The 18,302-nt window shown below is 33.3% G+C and overlaps 8 protein-coding genes across 8 annotated transcripts; 3 read left to right on the top strand and 5 right to left on the bottom strand.

Moving 5' to 3' along the window:
- Positions 1-37: 37 nt before the first annotated feature.
- BX664DRAFT_280143 (putative phosphatase regulatory subunit-domain-containing protein) lies at positions 38-1,652 on the top strand. The gene has a single exon (XM_051541469.1). The coding sequence runs from the start codon at positions 106-108 to the stop codon at positions 1,387-1,389; it is 1,284 nt and encodes a 427-aa protein (XP_051400144.1). The 5' UTR covers positions 38-105; the 3' UTR covers positions 1,390-1,652.
- Positions 1,653-1,920: 268 nt separating this feature from the next.
- Positions 1,921-3,359, bottom strand: BX664DRAFT_332667 (GRAM domain-containing protein). Its single transcript, XM_051545371.1, has 4 exons — positions 3,040-3,359; positions 2,871-2,974; positions 2,608-2,703; positions 1,921-2,519 (listed from the first exon to the last, which is right to left on the bottom strand). The coding sequence occupies exons 1-4, from the start codon at positions 3,296-3,298 to the stop codon at positions 2,010-2,012; spliced, it is 969 nt and encodes a 322-aa protein (XP_051400143.1). The 5' UTR covers positions 3,299-3,359; the 3' UTR covers positions 1,921-2,009.
- Positions 3,360-3,462: 103 nt separating this feature from the next.
- On the top strand, positions 3,463-5,273 carry BX664DRAFT_332665 (ubiquitin fusion degradation protein UFD1-domain-containing protein). Its single transcript, XM_051545370.1, has 8 exons — positions 3,463-3,541; positions 3,663-3,843; positions 3,902-3,934; positions 4,002-4,123; positions 4,178-4,308; positions 4,388-4,607; positions 4,671-4,768; positions 4,826-5,273. Exons 1-8 carry the CDS (start codon positions 3,539-3,541, stop codon positions 5,052-5,054), a joined length of 1,017 nt encoding a protein of 338 aa, XP_051400142.1. The 5' UTR covers positions 3,463-3,538; the 3' UTR covers positions 5,055-5,273.
- Positions 5,274-7,745: 2,472 nt separating this feature from the next.
- BX664DRAFT_131213 (uncharacterized protein) lies at positions 7,746-8,378 on the bottom strand. Its single transcript, XM_051539807.1, has 3 exons — positions 8,118-8,378; positions 7,910-8,033; positions 7,746-7,832 (listed from the first exon to the last, which is right to left on the bottom strand). Exons 1-3 carry the CDS (start codon positions 8,206-8,208, stop codon positions 7,784-7,786), a joined length of 264 nt encoding a protein of 87 aa, XP_051400141.1. The 5' UTR covers positions 8,209-8,378; the 3' UTR covers positions 7,746-7,783.
- A 507-nt stretch (positions 8,379-8,885) lies between these two features.
- On the bottom strand, positions 8,886-9,796 carry BX664DRAFT_131217 (uncharacterized protein). The gene is made up of 2 exons (XM_051539809.1): positions 9,714-9,796; positions 8,886-9,636 (listed from the first exon to the last, which is right to left on the bottom strand). Exon 2 carries the CDS (start codon positions 9,517-9,519, stop codon positions 8,983-8,985), a length of 537 nt encoding a protein of 178 aa, XP_051400140.1. The 5' UTR covers positions 9,520-9,636; positions 9,714-9,796; the 3' UTR covers positions 8,886-8,982.
- A 918-nt stretch (positions 9,797-10,714) lies between these two features.
- On the bottom strand, positions 10,715-11,579 carry BX664DRAFT_131215 (uncharacterized protein). Its single transcript, XM_051539808.1, has 3 exons — positions 11,154-11,579; positions 11,014-11,070; positions 10,715-10,914 (listed from the first exon to the last, which is right to left on the bottom strand). Exons 1-3 carry the CDS (start codon positions 11,419-11,421, stop codon positions 10,829-10,831), a joined length of 411 nt encoding a protein of 136 aa, XP_051400139.1. The 5' UTR covers positions 11,422-11,579; the 3' UTR covers positions 10,715-10,828.
- A 3,382-nt stretch (positions 11,580-14,961) lies between these two features.
- BX664DRAFT_332655 (uncharacterized protein) lies at positions 14,962-15,259 on the bottom strand (the record flags this gene model as incomplete). The annotated part of the gene is made up of 1 exon (XM_051545369.1): positions 14,962-15,259. A coding segment is annotated over one exon (253 nt), but the record flags the coding sequence as incomplete, so codon positions are not given.
- Positions 15,260-17,051: 1,792 nt separating this feature from the next.
- On the top strand, positions 17,052-18,016 carry BX664DRAFT_332653 (ribosomal protein S11-domain-containing protein). Its single transcript, XM_051545368.1, has 3 exons — positions 17,052-17,094; positions 17,175-17,340; positions 17,693-18,016. The coding sequence occupies exons 1-3, from the start codon at positions 17,092-17,094 to the stop codon at positions 17,974-17,976; spliced, it is 453 nt and encodes a 150-aa protein (XP_051400137.1). The 5' UTR covers positions 17,052-17,091; the 3' UTR covers positions 17,977-18,016.
- Positions 18,017-18,302: the final 286 nt, after the last annotated feature.

Below are 18,302 nucleotides of genomic sequence, written 5' to 3'. Positions count from 1 at the left end.
ATTTTCTTCCTTTATTATTTCTTTATATATATATATACTTGTTGTCTTTTTTTCTTTTTTTTTTATTATTATTATTATTATTATTATTGTTATAGTTTAAACTTCATGTCATTTACCATATTCCCACGACATACAAAATATGGTGAGTCTAGTTGGAATCGTCAAGTGGTTTTACGAAAAGCAAACGAAATTGATAATAATAATTATTCAACTGAAGATGTAGAAACAGCCTTGGATAAAAGAAGGAATATGCAAGTAACTTTGGATTCTACTTTATATCAACAATTACAAAAAGAATCAAGTGTACAAGGAAACAAGAGAAAAGATAATATTAAAAAACTCAAGTCTTCCTTACGTCCAGTAGTATCAGAACCTACTTCTCCTTTACATGGTCCAACTAAATCTGTCAAGTTTGATCCTTTTTATTTGGAAAAAGTGTGTGTTTTTGAAGGTAGTCATTCACCCAATTTGATACCACGCTATGAAGAAAATAAATGTCCACCTTTCAAAATCGTGTATTCTCATTGGCCACCCATTCAACATACTCTTTTTCAACATCAACAAAACGTTCAATTGAAACGATCTCTTAAGGTTCTGGATGGTGGATCCCTCTTACATGGTCAAGTCTTGGTACGAAATCTTGGTTATGAAAAACAAGTGGAAATTCGTTATACTCTTGATGGTTGGCAGACAGTGGAAAATGTACAAGCAATTTATCAACATAGTCGAGGTTCTTTAGATACTTTTGTTTATGATATTGATATTGAACAAGGTATGGCCGATCGTGGACATATTCGTGTTACTGTGGATATGGCTGTTCGATATACTGTAAATATTAATCATCATCAAGAAACTTTTTGGGATAACAATGATGGACATAATTATCAAATTCAAGTTGTGGAAACACCAATTCAATCACTCCCAATATCATCAATCGATAAACCTACTATCAAACAACAAGAACAACAAGAAGAACAACCTTCTGATGATCATCACGACTTATTAGTACCACCTCTCAAATTATCATCTACTTTATCTACATCTCATCGATACGATTTCAATCAATCTATATTGAAAGCAAAACACAACAAACCATCACATCCTTCACCTTTATCTTCACCACCAGCATCCCCAACTTTACCTTCATCTATCATTGACACCAATACCGAAAAGTCTACTCCTGTATCATCGTCTTTGAACAATAACAATGATGACAAGTTTATTCCAACAAAGAAATCATATTCAGCACCTTCTTCACCATCTTCTTCTCCTTCATCTTTGCTCAATCCATCTTCTTTATCTTATTCTGATCTTGTGAATAAGTACTGTTTTTATGGCTCCAATACATCAACATCACCATCATCACCTGCATTATCCATCAATAGTTAAAATGATTTTTCTTCTCTTTACCCCTCCTCCATTCAAAAATTGGTTTCATACCCCCCTTCCTCTTTTACTCTTGTTTATCTTTTATTATGATTTCTTCATTATTTTTGTACACATCATTTCACCATTCTCCTTAAAGTATCTATCAATCAATAAAAAAGAAAAAAAACTCAAAGTTCATGCATCATCATTATTACTTTGTATTCGTTTGTTCTATAGTCAATTATTAATTATTATATACAGTATATTTTACATATATATATGCGAAGGATGATCCAACAGAATGATTTAAAAAGGAAAACAAATAACAAATCCAACTTGCAATAGTCCTTTCGGAGAGTGATTCTATTGAAAAAGGTTCCTATTTTATGCATCCTATTCATAACAACAGATGATTAGAGAAAATTGTCGAATCCATATTCGGAAAACAACAACAAAAAAAAAAGATTCCTTTTCTTTTTTAGCTTATTTTAGTATAAGACATGGGGAAAAGTGAAAATGATAGTGTAACATAATAATTGTATTCTGTTTCATCTTTCAAAAAAAAAAATCTCCTTTTTTTTTTATTATTGGAATAAACTAGGTATAAAACAATAAAAAAAAAAAACTAAACTACAGATACACTAATTGTCTTCATGAGGTGATAATTCATACAGTAATGATTGTTGATTCATGATTTGTTGATTGAGAGTTTCCATTCGTTGACGTAATTGATCAAGTCGGCCATAAAGACGATGTTGTTCTTGTGATTTTCCAAAATAGGATGCGATTGGATCATATTCATCCATCTCATGTTGTTGTTCTTGCCGCTGTAATTGGTTTCCCAATCGTAACCATTGTCGAAGCATCCAACCACTATGTAAGAATAAGAGTACTAATAAAATGCCTTTCCATGTAGGATAATAGGATGATAGATGATCAGAAGTATCCGGTGGATTGTCTTTCGAAGTATGTACACTATTACTATCATCATCATTATCGATATCCTCTTCATCAGAAGATGATGATGATGATGTCCAGTCGTCGTCATCCAACATGGTAGAAGAATGTAACTTTTGTGGTTGATGTAATGCCCATAATGACGTCAATTGTTGATATGCCGCTTCACGGAAGATAAATGAAGCAAAAGTATGCTAAATCAGAAAAAAAAAAAAAAAAAGTTATATATATATATATATATATATATATATATATTGTCTAACCTTATTGTTGTTGTTTTACCTTTGCATGTTGGGTATTGATTTGAATGCCATTGGGTATGATCATTGCTGTCATTTTTCGTTCAATCAGAGTGATTTCATTGAATTCAATTACCAACTATCATTAACGGGAAAAAAAAAATAAGTTTCATCAATAAAAAAAAAAAAACGTGATGACAAGATGGCAATTCGTGTAACAATCCACTTTTTTTTTTTGTCGGCACCCTAGATCCCTTGGACCCAACGTGCCGTCAATATTGAATTTGTGCGTATAGTCTAACTTACATTCGTGATCCAACCAAAGATATTTGCATGAAAACATACATAATGTTCAGATAAGTAGAGATGACCTTGTAATAGAATATCTCGATGAAGTGCACATTTATAAACTATAAAATAAAGAATATATTTATTATTTTTAAACTATATTTTTTTGTTTTTTTTATTATTTTACCTTCCAATAACCTATCATGTCCCGGTACACTTTTGAAAAGAGCATGAAAATAGGCATTATCTTTTGAAGAAGCCAAAGTACAATTATCTGGTAAGGATACTGGTCCATTCCAAGTGGATAAAGTTGAGTTGGATACTGTTTTTGCTAAAGGAGTAAGTTCTTCATCTGTTGTTACTGTATCAGTTTCTGCTGTTGTGGATATAGTGGAGGCCTGTATTGTTGACATCTTACTTGGTATAGGTGTACCAGGATCCTCCATTGGGAAAACTATATAAAAGGTATCGTATATAAAGAAGAAAAAAAAAAAGGTAAAAGAAAGAAAAAGAGAGAGGGAAAAAAAAAACGTGGAGAGAAAACGGAAATTGAAAAGAGTGCATGCATATTATAATCATGGTCAACATTGAAAAAATGGGGGTGCCGTGACTTTTTCACAGATCCACGCATTACGCTTTTTCTCTTTCTTTTTTTCACTCCTTTTCTCTTATCTATAATCAAAAACATGGTAAGTACAAACATATATATATATATAAACAAATTTATTTTTTTTTTCTTTAGACACTGACTTCTTTTTCTTTTTTTTTCTTCTTTTATTATTATTATTATTATTATTATTATTATTATAGTTTAACAATTTTGATGATGAAGATCCTTTTTCTCCTTCCAACTTTTTTAATAGTAATGTTCGACATCCATTTGCTCCTTTAGTCAACCCAAATAGACAATTCACTGAATGTTATCGTTGTTATCCTATTGTTATGATGCAAAGTGGAAGTGAAAGAGGAAATGTTAATTATGGAGGAAAAAGTAAGTTAAAATCTTTTATTTGCATATAAAATAAGATCTAATCATATTCTATCAATAGTTATATTACCACAATCTGCCTTGGAAAAATTATGTAAGTAGGATAATAGAATAAAAATAATAATAACTTAAAAACTTGTCTATTTTATTTACTTAAATAGCTCAACTCAATATATCTTATCCAATGTTATTTCGTTTAATCAATGCTTCACAAAACAAACATACTCATGCCGGTGTATTGGAATTTATTGCTGAAGAAGGAAGAGCTTATTTACCACAATGGGTAAGAAAAATATTTATACATAATAAATAAAAATGGACTTATATTATTATTTAGATGATGCAAACTCTTGGATTGGAACCTGGTCAACTTTTGGAAGTGAAAAATACAACATTACCTTTGGGTTCCTTTGTCAAAATTCAACCACAATCTACAGACTTTTTAGATATTAGTGATCCTAAAGCTGTGTAAGTAATTAGATAATAATAATAATCATGGATAAAAAAAAAACTCATTCTTTCTTTTTATATTCGGTCATAACATTAGATTGGAAAACGCTCTTCGCAACTTTTCTACTTTGACTTTGGGTGATACTATACAAATCAATTACAATGATAAGATTTATGAAATCAAGGTATTAGACGTCAAACCTCATTTTGAAGATCATGCTGGTATCTCTATTGTGGAAACTGATTTAGAAGTAGACTTTGCTCCTCCTGTTGGTTATGTCGAGCCTTCACGTTCTGTGCCTGCTCCTTCTTCAATGGTAAATGATTATAGCATTCATATTATTGGAATAAATGAATACTTACTTTTTACATCAATGTAGAGTCAAATGGTCCTCGATGAACAAACAACAACCAGTGGAAAACCCGGTTTTACTGCATTCCATGGATCAGGTCAATCATTACGAAACAAAGGAAAAGAGTAAGTGATACGAAAAAGATAGGTACAAATGATTGATTTTATGGATTATCAAAATAGAGCACAAAAAGCTGTGGCATCAGATCAAGCATCATCATCACCAGCATCATCATTTGACGTGAATGATGATGGGCCGTTCAATCTCCCATTTGGACAACTCTACTTTGGTTACCCTGTCATCCCTCCCAAAAGCAAGACAGCCAATACTGAAAAATCTTCCAACGCATTCTCTGGTGCCGGCCAATCTTTACGTGGAAAAAAGACGAATAGCAACAAATCTGCACGATGATCCTTCAAATTTTGACTTACACACACACTTATATATACACTTACATTATCCTTCTGCGCATCACTATTTATATTATTGTTTTTCCTCTTCTTTTACATTTATATACACACATCTCTTCCGTGATAAGCATCCCTTGTATAGTATTCAAAAGGTTTACATTGTCATGAAATAAACAAACAAAATGCTTCAAAGTTTCTCTCTCGTTTCTTTCAAAAAAAAAAAAAAAAAAAAAAAAAGGGGAATGATTTTTAGTAATAACTATGATATACTGTATTCATTGTATAATATTCTTTATACATTACCTTCCATCCGTCGAATAGATATGATCCAATAGACTGCTTGAATGCATTTGATATCTTAGTTTAACTTTTGAATTCGTCACTACTATGTTCCAAGCTCATGATCAACGATCCTCACATGCATATCGATCCCGCTGATGTAGTTAGGGAGGTGAAAACCATTGAACACGAAAAAAGATTAGCTTAATATAGGAATCATTTATTTACTTCCAGTCATTGTCTATATAATTTTTTGCTATTGGCTGTTCATCTCTTTTTTGTTCTATCCATTTTCGTTTGATTTTGTGATCTATATATGTCCAGGATGATAATGCTGTTGTTTGACGATGATAGTGATCGATACAACCCAAAATAATAAGAAAAAAGAGAATAAAATCATATTGTAAAATATTCTTTTTCATTTTTTGTATCTTACCTTGAATAATTGACCATACTTGATTCTCTGTTATCTCACTGTTACTCTTGCTCAAAAAAAAAAAAAAAAAAAAAAAAAAAAAAAAGGAAGCTATGTATCATAAAAGGCAGTATAATTTTTATTTCAAACAAAAAGAGGTAATCCATATACTAACTATTAAAACTATCACTACTATCCATTCTACGGTATCTATTACACCAGAAGCGTTCGTCCACCACCAAGAGATCCTAACCAAACGAAGTTTCCTATTCAGTCAGTTCACATCACCAATGAAATAAATCTAGGTCAAGCAATTCATATGAGAAAACAAGATTATATAAAATATTTTTGTCATTTACCTGTACTAAATCCTACATCCAAAATGAAAGGGTTTCCCCATGTATTTTGTAAATCCCTTTTTCAAAACCCTCCAAATCCAATAAAATCTGCCTTGACAAGATCGCACAAACAAAGAGGACACCCAATGTGGAAAAAAAAAAGAGTGGATGGAGAAAGAAAAACAAGAAAAAGAAAGAAAAAAATGAAAAAAAGCAAAGGGGGGTGATTAATTTTTGAAGCCCGTCCACTGATATCAATTTGACATAATTTTTTTGCTTTTTATTTTTAATTTTTATTCCAAAATAGGACTATAAAAGGAATCTCACTGTCTATTTTATTTTAAATATCTATCTACACCCATAGTAGGATACAAAATGCCTATGAGTCTCAATCCGATATTTTTTTTTTCAATAAAAAGAAATTTCACGGACTTGGTCTCGTCTTCATTATTTTTTATTATTTTATCACTATCTACACCAATACCACAATCATCATCCAGTAATGTAATGTAATGAAGTAAACAAAAAGTACGTTATTGAGAAAAAAAAAAATATAAAAACTGAAATAAAAGTGTTAAGTGAAAATTTGGTTCAGATGGGGCAAATAAAAAAAATATTATCAAAGTTTATAAGATAATACGGATGATTGAAAGAGAATAAGTTGTTTAGTGAGCACCAGTACTTGATTACGCAAGCACACTATAGGAAAAGCAATAAAATAAAAAAGAAAAGTAAAGTAAAGAAAAATAAAGACTTGTTCCAAATTTGGAAAGTAGATGGAAAGTAAAATTGTTCTGACTTGAAATTGAGAACAAAGTGAGCCAATCAGAAATAAGAATTCACAATACAATCAAGTAGGGATGAAAAGATAAATTTATTTAAAAAAATATATTGATGATTAACTAAAGAAAAAGAAAAATAAAGGAAAAAGGTGGGGTATTTATACTAAATTGATTTAAACAAAAAGAATATTTATGAATTTTGGAAACAAATGAATTTTAAAGACAAACGAATTTTGTATACAAACGAATTTTGGTGACAAACGAATTTTGGAAATGAAATAAAAACGGTACTTAAAATTATTTTTTTTTTTTTTTTTTTACGATGAAGGAGGTGTTTTAGACCGTCGAGGTCTTGGTAGAGGAGGCGGCATGTCAGGTTTAAACCTTGATGATGGTTGTGGGATGGCGGGAATGGATGATGACGGTCTTAGAGTCGGAAGGTCTTCTTGGTGGGATGATGCGAAGACGAGGGACTGATGATGGAGTTGGTGAAAAGAAGAGGAGAAACGGGTGGTGAAGAGGCTTCTTTCACAGGGCCTAAATGTTAAAGTAAAAATTAGCAAATAATCTTTGTTAAACATCTATGATTTCCATGTACTTACGTAAGCGACGAGGCTTGATCATTTTGCGCTCTTCCTTGGGGGTGTTTTTCATCCGAACAGTCGGGCACGTAGGATAAATCCTTGTTGATGGGTGGGAGCGGTGCTAAATAATAGTATAGTAAAATTGAGTAAATCTAAATATATGGACTATAGGATGTATTTTATTACTTACAAGGAAGAGGAGCAAAAGGAAGAGGAGTAACAGGGAGAGGACAAAAAAGTTGAGGATCTACTGTAGTTGTATCTTCATAAATTAGAAGTAAATGAGTATATGCTATTTTATATGCTTTCATATTTGTTTCAACTTACGAGAACTAACACCATGGGCAGATGAAGTGGGAGAAGAAATAGCCTGATCGGATGCTAAGAAAAAAAAAAAAAAAAAAAAAAAAAGTCAAATAAACTATTTCCTGTTTCGATATCTTTTTGCTACTACTTACTGTTGTCGAATGAAAAGATGAAAGGAGAAGCGGCGAAGATAGGAGCAACCAATGGAGTCGGAGCAGCCAATGGGACAGGAGGAAGGAAGGAAGGAATATGAAGGAGGAGAGATCACACTTTCGCCTATATTACAGAATAATAGTTAATAAAATTCTCATTCAATCATCTAATGCTATTTTATATGCTATCGTATTTGTTTCAACTTACGAGAACTAACAGCAGGGACAGATGAAGAGGAAGAAGAAGTAACTTGAAGGGAGAACGAAAAAAAAAAAAGTTGTAAAGATTCTTTTGTCATAGTGAGGGATGAAGCGCGGTTTTAAAAGAAATGTTGTGTAAGTTGGTGCCACAGATGGTGAAGAAGCGGGGAACATCCAAGACAAGCGGCGGGACAATCAGATGGAAGAGGGAACGGATGAGCTGATCAGGGAAGAAAGAAAGAAAGGCCGGGGTAATAGCACTCTAGAACATCAAGCCATGGACGCATTTTTGGGGGACACAGAAGGGCAAACTAGGCAAGATCTTCGAAGGACATAGAGCAGAGAACACACTTGGAAGAGGATGATTGACCAATTTTAACCCGTAAAGGCTGTATGGGAACTTTTTTTGATTTACTGTTGGTAAAGCACTATGATGTTTCATTTTTTTGAGGTAACTTGGTCTTTTGCTTCGATGATTGTCATCGTTGTTGCCTTGGTGATGATGATTCTTTCTCTTTTTGTTTTTGTACTTTTTATGTTCTTCATCAGAGTCATCATCCGATAAATAACCTTGGGGGACATATAAGGCGGGTAATTAAGAAAGAGAGAAAGCTTCAGTTTTATGTTGATTAATTGAGCGTTGGATACGGATGCATATTGAGACATACGGAGAGCCATCCGTTCGTAATCATCAAAGTTGGAAAGAAATAAACATACATCGTCGGCGTAGGCCAGGCATTTCAAAGCAACAGGAGGACCATACACAAGAGAAGGGGTATGATGGAAGGTAAAACCAGTGAGACTATTATCTTGAAGAATCCGTAGGAGAAAAGGTTCCAAAACTAAATTAAAAAAGTAGAGGAGACAAAGGATCACCTTGGCGTAGTCCACGTTGTTGGATGACCCGTCACGCGTAATGTGAACATCGTCATATCATCTTGCAACAATTGTCGTAAAAGGTTTCCAATATTGCGGTCATATCTCGATCTTGAATCATCATCAGTTGGCTGTGCGAAAGTGGCGTGAAGCACCTGTATTGCCAGGGGTACCAAAATCGATGCTTCTGTTTTCTGGATCTCGGCTTGCCGTTCCTTGGTATCTTGTAGGTTATATAGTAAAAAAAAACCATTGATGTTGATTCTTACGTAGTTGTGGAAAAAGAGACCCATGATGGTAAAGACAAATTGAGAGAGGAAACCAAAGGCCAACATTGTCTTCTTTTGGATGTATACCGGATGTACCCTGTCATGTGCTTTTTCTTGATCAAGGAGTAATCCAATACCAGGTCGTTGATGCAATTGAGCTTGTTCCATTATCAGTCGAACAGCCAAACCATTTTCAGCAATGAAACGATTAGGCAGGAAACCAAGTTGATACGTATTGATGATTTTTGACATTAGAGGGTCCATTCTTTTAGTGAGAAGTCGTGTAAAAATCTTCGCATCACAGTTGATAAGGGAGATCGGTCGCCAGTTTTTGAGAGATGCTAGATCACCTTTTTTTGGAAGTAGTCTTACTCGGATGTCCTGCCATGATGGGGGAAGAAAAAAAAAAAGTTAAATAAACTATTTCCAGTTTCGACATCTTTTTTGCTACTACTTACTGTTGTCGAATAAAAAGATAAAGGGAGAAGCGGCTAAGGTAGAAGTAACCAATGGAGTCGGAGCAGGCAGTGGGACAGGAGGAAGGAAGGAAGATGAAGGAGGAGGGACAACACTTTCGTCTATATTACAGAATAGTAGTTAATAAAATGCTCATCCAATCATCTAATTTTGTATCTACTCACGAACTGATGCATCAAAGGAGGAGACATTGAGAAGCACAGGTGATGAGGAGGCAGCAGGAGGAGAGGCCAATGACTTTATCTATAAAGAGCGTAAGAATTAAGAAAATCGTCTCATAAGCATCCTTGTGTTTTTTTATTATTTACCTTCTGATTCGACTACAAAATTAAATTTGTCGGATGAAGCCATTTCTTCGTCTATATAACGTATAAAGGGTAAAATAGTTAATAAAACGATCAAATAGTCATCCTTCTCTGTCTTTTTTTTTTTTTTTTGTGTCTATAGTGCTTACTTTCTGACAGCGCATCTGTCAGGATAGCGACAATTAGAGGAGCAGATAGAGTGGGAGGAGCCACCAGAGGAGAAGGAGAAGAGACATCATCTTTTTCACCATCTAAAACGTCAAACATAAAAAAAAAAAAAAAAAAAAAAAAAAAAAAAGGTAAGTACAAAAAAAAGTAGCGTACTTTTATTTTTGATTTTGACGTTTCTTACCAATACCAGATTGAGGGACAGGAGCAGGAGGAAGCCGTTGAGAAGAGACATCTTCATCCTTTGTAACTAAAATACAAAACGATGAGCACAAAGAAAAACAGTCAGTTCTGTTATCTTTCTTTTCTTACTCATACGGGTGGGAGATGGTGAACGAAGGATTGTTGAAGAGGAGGGGATGACGGATGAAGGAGAAAGATGAGATGGGCCATCATCTTTGGTTTCGACTAAAATATAAAAAGGTGAGTAAAAGAAGTAGTTTTTTTTTTCTTACCAATGAGAGCTATAGGGACTGAAGTAGCGGCAGGGAAAGATCAAGTAATATCTTCATCGTCGTCATCAATGGTTTCTAAATAATAAACAGTGAGTACAAGTAGCTCTTTTCTTTTCTATCGTACCCGTAGAAGACACAGGTTGGAAATGGGACGGCTTCTAAATTGAGTTAAGGTTGTGATACAAGAGGTGTTTTATCAGCATGGTAATAAAAGAAGTATACCCAATATAGAAGAGCCAAACCTGAGATGTCAACTATATATACATGAAAATGAATCAGTCCAAAAGAAGAGATAAAAACAAACTATTTTAGTATGTGTTGTTCCATCTTCTTTACTTGTTACTGTGACATACCAAGTTGAGAGGCAGCTCTTACAAGACGATCTGCAGACATAGGAGAAACAACGGAACCTATACAGAACAGGGAGATACGTGAACATCTTTTTACTCTCTTTTTTTTTATTTTTATTATTATTCTTATTATTATTGCTTACGATGGAGGAGAGGAAATAAGTTACGTACAATGAATGAATCAACGTAACAAAGGAGAGACCATAAAACGCGAAGGCAACGAGAAAGAGGAAGACAAAAGGAACCAAAGTACCGTAACCAAGTAGAGATCAACATTAATATGGGGTGAACTACCATGTTGTTGTATGACGCGATATTTTTTCGAAATGCAGAGACAGAGGGTTTACACAGTAGACGTGACAGGACAGATAAAGCAAGGAGGAGAGTGTAGTCAATGACTTGAGTTTCCATCAATGAGATTTCATGGTGGTAGAAAGGTAGAAGAACAGAAGTATCACCTGGAAAAGAGACAGGTTTAAAATTTCCAAATAGAATCAATAAAAAAAAAAGAATATAATATGGTAGTAATAAATGTTTACATTAAAAACAAAGACGAAAGTAAAAAAAAAAAAAAAAAAAAAAAAAAATGTTTACTTTTATTTTCTAGTCACCTTTTAAGGACGTTTTCATTGGCTGGCTTCTTCAAACTCCATAACAAATTATCCTATCTATATTTATTGTCTTTTTACTACCAAGATGAACAAGTTATAATACTTTTTTGATACATTTCTTTTTTTTTTTTTTTCAAAATATATTAATGTTTCAATGTCGGAAGTACATATATATTTTATGCATCCACAACTCAAAAGTCTAAATCCTTCCAATATTATATGTTAAATTTGGCTGAGCTAAAAATTTGACAGAAAAGTTTAATATTCCGTTACCTTTTTTTCTTTTTTTCAGGTACAAAAAAAAAAAAAGATGTTAATATTAATGATTTCAATTTCACCTAAAAGTCTGGAAAGCATAAAATATAAGAATGATGGAAATACATCAAAGTATATATATATATATATTTAATATTTATTTTGTTTTTTTTTCTTTTTGAATATCTTACATGTAAAGAAAGAAAATTTTTTTAAAAAAAAAGACAAGGCAAAATAATAATAAAAGGAAACAAAAACAAATTATATTGAGTGAATATATGATGATAAATAAAATGATGAATGATAAATTATATAAAAAAGGAAAGAGGGGAAAGAAGAAAAAAAAGAAAAAGGATAACATACCAAGTATGATAATCATAAATGAATACTAAACTAAGGTGAATGGGGAGTTCATTATTCTTTAACAATCAGTAATCTTGCTTCATTATCAATCTTTTGCCATACGTTGAGATCACAGTAAATCCACATAACCAGACACTTTGTATCTTACCTTGAATAATTGACAATACTTGAAAATAGCGTATGAGTCGCTTAGATGTGATAGTAATCTTTTCCATCGGATGGCGTTGAGGAAAACAATTCTCTGTTACTTCACTGTTACTCTTGCTCAAAAAAAAAAAAAAAAAAAAAAAAAAGGAAGCTATGTATCATAAAAAGCAATGTAATTTTTATTTCAAACAAAAAAAGATAATACATACACTAACTAGTAAAACTATCACTACTATTCATTCTACTGTATCTATTACACCAGAAGCGTTCGTCCACCACCATGAGAGCTTAACTAAACGAAGTTTCCTATCCAGTCAGTTCACATTACCAATGAAATCAATCTAGGTCAAGCAATTCACATCCTATTATAAAATATTTTTGTCATTTACCTGTACTAAATCCTACATCCAAAATGAAAGGGTTTCCCCATGTATTTTGTAAATCCCTTTTTCAAAACGCTCCAAATCCAATAAAATCTACCTTGACAAGATCGCACAAACAAAGAGGACACCTAATGTGGAAAAAAAAAGTGGATGGAGAAAAGAAAAAGAAGAAAAAGAAAGAAAAAAAAAAGCAAAATGCGCGTAAAGGGGTGATTAATTTTTTGAAGCCCGTCCACTGATAACAATTTGAACATGATTTTTTTTTTTTTTTTTTTTTTGCTTTTTCTTGTCCCAATCCCAGCCTTGCCAAAGTTCCAAAATGTCCATGTCTGCTTAAGTGTAGATCTTTTTAATTTTTATTCCCAAATAGGACTATGATATTCATATTATCATATATCATGACATGAATATGACAAAAAGAAAAATGTACTTGTCATCAAAGGGACTGTATCATAAGAGAGAAGCGATACTACAGTTAAATCTTATTATCATCATACAATACATAGTTATATTATAAAATCATCCATTTCTTTTATATTATTCATATTATTATTATTTATTCATCTATTCTACTTTATTCATAAAGGGTTTCCATAAATGGTATAAGTTTAAAGTCCGGTCTCAATGTGGGATGTGTTGGATCCAGAGAAAAAAAAAAGTTTGGTCGTCGAGAAAAAAAAAACTTTGGGAGATCGAAAAAAAAAAAAAAAAATCTGTGGCATGGGAAAAGTTGGACCAAGCTCTGACAAAAGAAACATTTGGCGCGCTCTCCACTTTTTTTTTTCCTTTTGCTTTTTTTTTACTTTACTTTTCTTTTTTAACCAATGACTCTTAGAACATTGTTAAGTTACCATTATACATTACTTTTACTAATATATATTATAAAATCACTCTTTATATATTATACATTCTATACTTACTCTATACTTATTCTTTCCTTTTTTTTTATTCTTTCTGTAAACATATAGTAGACATATGAAGGAATATATAATAGGTTTTCTATTAGAATAGCAAGTCAGAAAAAAAGTATCTCTCTCTTATGTTTATTATGGAAATCATTTTATTTAGTAGTTTAGTCTTATTATTATTGTTATATTTAATGTTTATTCTCATTTAAATAAAAATCATCTTTTTTATCATTTATTATTATCATCTAACTATTATCCCATCATATCATCAACATAGAGTCATATTATATTGACTCTTTTTTTTTTCAGACCTTCGTAATATAACAAAAAATACTGTTTATAAGTACTGCTCTCTTGATCCAATAAAATGTAACAATAAAAACCAGTAAAAAGAAATGATTCAATTCTTTTTTATTTTATTTATTTGATTTCAATCACTAAACTAAAGATATAAAACAAAAGATATAAACATGATACTATATACAAAAATATACACACATTATCATCCAAAAAAAAAAAAAAAATCGAGCCACCAAAGTGCCTATTTCCCTTGCATAATTATCCATTTCTGATTGATTTTCAGGTCAGTCACTCCATGAACGTCGATCAAGATATGTCCTCCTCGATCCGTATCCGTGACATGTTGATGATGATGATGATGTCGTTGTTGCTGGAATGCCATCCTTGCACGTCGATGATGTCTCTTCCATTTTTGTCGCACTCGTTCTTTCTGCCGATTAAATTTCTTTCGTTTGCGGATGGATGATGTTGTAGGATTGTCGGATAATAATGGATCAGGAATCGGTGCCCCGCATTCACGTTGATAGTATAGGACCCCTTGAGCAGTCAGGCGCTTTGCTTCCAGAAGACGTTCAAAGTATTGGAATAAGTCACTTGTCACCGAATCATCAATACACTCATGCCGTTGATCAATGAAATCCATGTCCAAAGCTTGAAATGTTTGTCGTATCGTGCTGTTTTGACTAGAGAGCATCACATCATTGTCGGTAAACAGAGTAGGATGTTGTTGTCGTTGTATAGTCATGAATTCAATAGGCAGCCATCCTTTATTCCATATTGTCTTGTTGTAAATAGGGGATCCAAATGATGGTGAAGATCGCACTCCAGTTGGTGCTCGGCGAGTACGGACATGGTTGATAATGATTGATTTGAAGACATGATTCGGGAATTTGAGTTGGATGGATGGGTATGGTGAATCATCATCCAGAAGACTTTTGTCGATAGAGAGCCAATTTAATCTGGGACATTTCTTTTCGATATATGACCAAATTTCGTTTTTGAAGGTACCATTTGTAATGCCAAGACGCTTCAGGTGATGAGATTGTGTAGTGGAAGGCGCCAATCCAGTGAGAGTATCATTGACAACATCAAGAAAACCATTATCCAAAGTAAGTGATAATAGGGAAGGACAGGATTCAAGGATCCAATGAATGCTGAACGGGTTTGACGAGTTGCTACCAACATGTGACATGGAGATTCGAAGATCAGTAAGCATACGACCAGAACGGAGATCATCAGGCAACACAGGATTGTTGATGATCTGTTTGCATAAAGTAACATCCAATACTTCCATAAAAGGTGTGTATGAGCAAGGTAGAAGACCAAATAGTTCCGTTGATACGCGACGAGGTGAGTTGACGATTTCCAATTTTTTGATAGAGCTTGAAGAATGATGTATGGTATCCTGATAATGACGTAAAAAAACATCAGTCCACCAAATATTGACCAAGCGTATGGATGATAAATTCTTGCAACTTTCGAGTAATAGACGCAACGCTGACTCTACTTCCTCCAAGCGAATATTCCAGGAAATGTAATCTTGTTTGCCAGTGATGTCCAAATCTTCAAGGTTGGGGTATTTTCGGGCTACATAACGCATCCATGGTATAAAGTTGTTCCAGTTACCAGATACAGCGAATCTAATCTTCTTCATAAAAACACAGGGAGCATCAGGAATCGGATTTGTTGGAAACACATAGAAATTGCCGGATGGTGTAGGAATATAATCGAGGTACAATCCTTGAAGACGAGGTAAGACGCCATGTAATGATTCTACTTGAGATGGAGAGACGACCCAACGCAATTTACAAAGTTTGAGGATTTCCAAGTTAGGACATTTTGAGAAGAAGGCCACCAAATCTGGTATCCAATAGCTATGGTCATAATCAACAACATTCAATTCAATCAGCTTGGGCAACATAGGATAGTCGTTGAAATCACGAGCAAGTTGGCAACACAGGAAACTCCAAAGTGGTCCGCCGATCTTCAGCATGGTAATGTTCGGACAACATTGTAAAACATTCCTAAAAGAATGTTTGTCCTCGAAGTAGCAGCTGACGTCAAGTCTGTCGGTTTTTCGAAATAAGTGAGGTTTCAGTAACATGAGACGAAAGACCAGATTGACTTGATAATTATAACATAGGGAGATGGAAGTAAATAAAAGGTCCTTAAAGTTCTCGTATAATACACGGTTGACTAAACAGAATTGATAACGATCTTGGGGCGCCAAATAGCGATTGACTTTGGCCATAACTTCCAGAGGAAGTCGCAGGAATGGTGGTGTCATGACGTTGTGCAGTAAAAAAAAAAAAAAAAAAAAAGAAGAAGATAAAGAGTAGCCACAAGCAGGATAAACTATACGTGATAAACAGAAATGCGAAAAAAGAATGAAACGGAAAGAAGAGGAATAAAAATTGATGATTGACAACTTTACAACTTTATAAAGCGATGAGGGTGCTTTGATGCATTTCAAACACAGCTCGATCCTGTATCCATTCTCCATATATATATATATATATATAATAATAATAATAGTATCAAAGTATCATATGGAATAATCAGGTAGAAGAAAATAAAAACGTAGATCTTACTCAATCATCGTCCTACACATCCATCATCATACATAATCCATCATCATTCAAATATTCATTTATCCATTGTCCTTCATTATTAGATTCATTTAAGCAACCAAATCTATCTAGATGGATCGAGTAGAAGACTCCCATCATGGTTCTTTGGATTTTTTTTTTTTTTTTGATCGATCTCCTCGAAACAATAATCACGTTTGATTTGACACTTTTTTCTATTTATATGTCACCTGGAAAAATATCTCTAAGTTATGCTAATACATCGACTTGGGAAACAATGAAGGATGATATTATTATTACTACTTCCTTGCCTTCCTTTTTTTTTTTTTTTTTTTGTTCATGATCATTTTCAGTATTTCATACAACTAGGCCTCTTCTTACCTTGATCTTCCTTCATGCTCGTTTATTGGTTGAAAATCAAGGAGACTCCCGCGGGGGTTGAAAAGGAATTTCTTACTTTCGAATTTCCTTTTAATTTTTATAATAAATTTTTCTTTCTTACTTTTCTTTACTTCCAAAATCCATCATGGTAAGAAACCCATCCATCCATCCATCCATCTATCCATCCATCCTTCATTTACTTACTTTTTCATCCCTTTTTTTTTTTAGTCCAAGCGTGCTCTTGCTAAGAAGCCTGTTGAAGCTGTTACCCTCGGTCCTCAAGTTCGTGAAGGAGAACTTGTATTTGGTGTTGCTCACATCTTTGCTTCATTCAACGATACTTTTGTCCATGTTACTGATCTTTCTGGTCGTGAAACCATCTCCCGTGTTACTGGTAAGTTAAAAAAAAGAACAGGATGATAGTGGTTTTTTTGCGAAGGAAGCAACCTCGTTTTTCTTTTTTTGTTTTTTTTTCTATTTGATTTGTTGTCTTGTCTTTCTTTTTTTTTTATATGATTGTCTCTTTCTCTTTCATTGTCTCTTTTTGTCATGATTGAGATAGATGAAGAACATTCAATTTTAAAAAAAAAAGCAAGATGAGTTACTTTGATATAGAAATAAAACCAAGAAAAAAAAGACGTTGGTCCTTGAGCGGCATGTCCTCTATATTGATATAAAGTTGTACATCCCCCTCACTGTTTCTCTTCCCTTGTATTTTTTTTCTTTTTTTTATTTATTGTATATAGGTGGTATGAAGGTCAAGGCTGATCGTGATGAATCTTCTCCTTATGCTGCTATGTTGGCTGCTCAAGATGTTGCTGCCAAATGCAAGGAATTGGGTATCAATGCTCTTCATGTCAAGATCCGTGCTACTGGTGGTACTGGTGTCAAGACCCCTGGTCCTGGTGGTCAAAGTGCTCTTCGTGCTCTTGCTCGTGCTGGTATGCGTATTGGCCGTATTGAAGATACTACTCCTATCCCTACTGATAGCACCAGAAGAAAGGGTGGTCGTCGTGGTCGTCGTCTCTAGTCATCCTATCACTCTTTGGATCTATTCTATTTTATCCTATACATAGTTTTTACTCATTCAATAAATCTAGTTTTTAATTTATTTTGTATATAAAATTTCATTACTATTATTATTATTATCATTACTTGGGTCCTTTTATGACATGTTTTTTTTAATTTCTATGATGATGATCGTGATGATTCGCTGTACGATGATGAAAATGAATGTATGATGAGGCAAGGTGATGATAAAGGCCTCTATATTGATGATCATTGATGACGATGGTGAAAAAAAAGGATGATAAGCATATAGAAATGAGTTCATTATTAGATGAATAGGATAAAGCT

Source organism: Halteromyces radiatus (assembly GCF_025201355.1).
Source record: "Halteromyces radiatus strain CBS 162.75 chromosome Unknown BX664scaffold_4, whole genome shotgun sequence".
Classification (NCBI taxonomy): Eukaryota; Fungi; Mucoromycota; class Mucoromycetes; order Mucorales; family Cunninghamellaceae; genus Halteromyces; species Halteromyces radiatus.
Note: the sequence above shows the minus strand (reverse complement) of the source record. Positions and strands in the feature narration are given on the sequence as shown.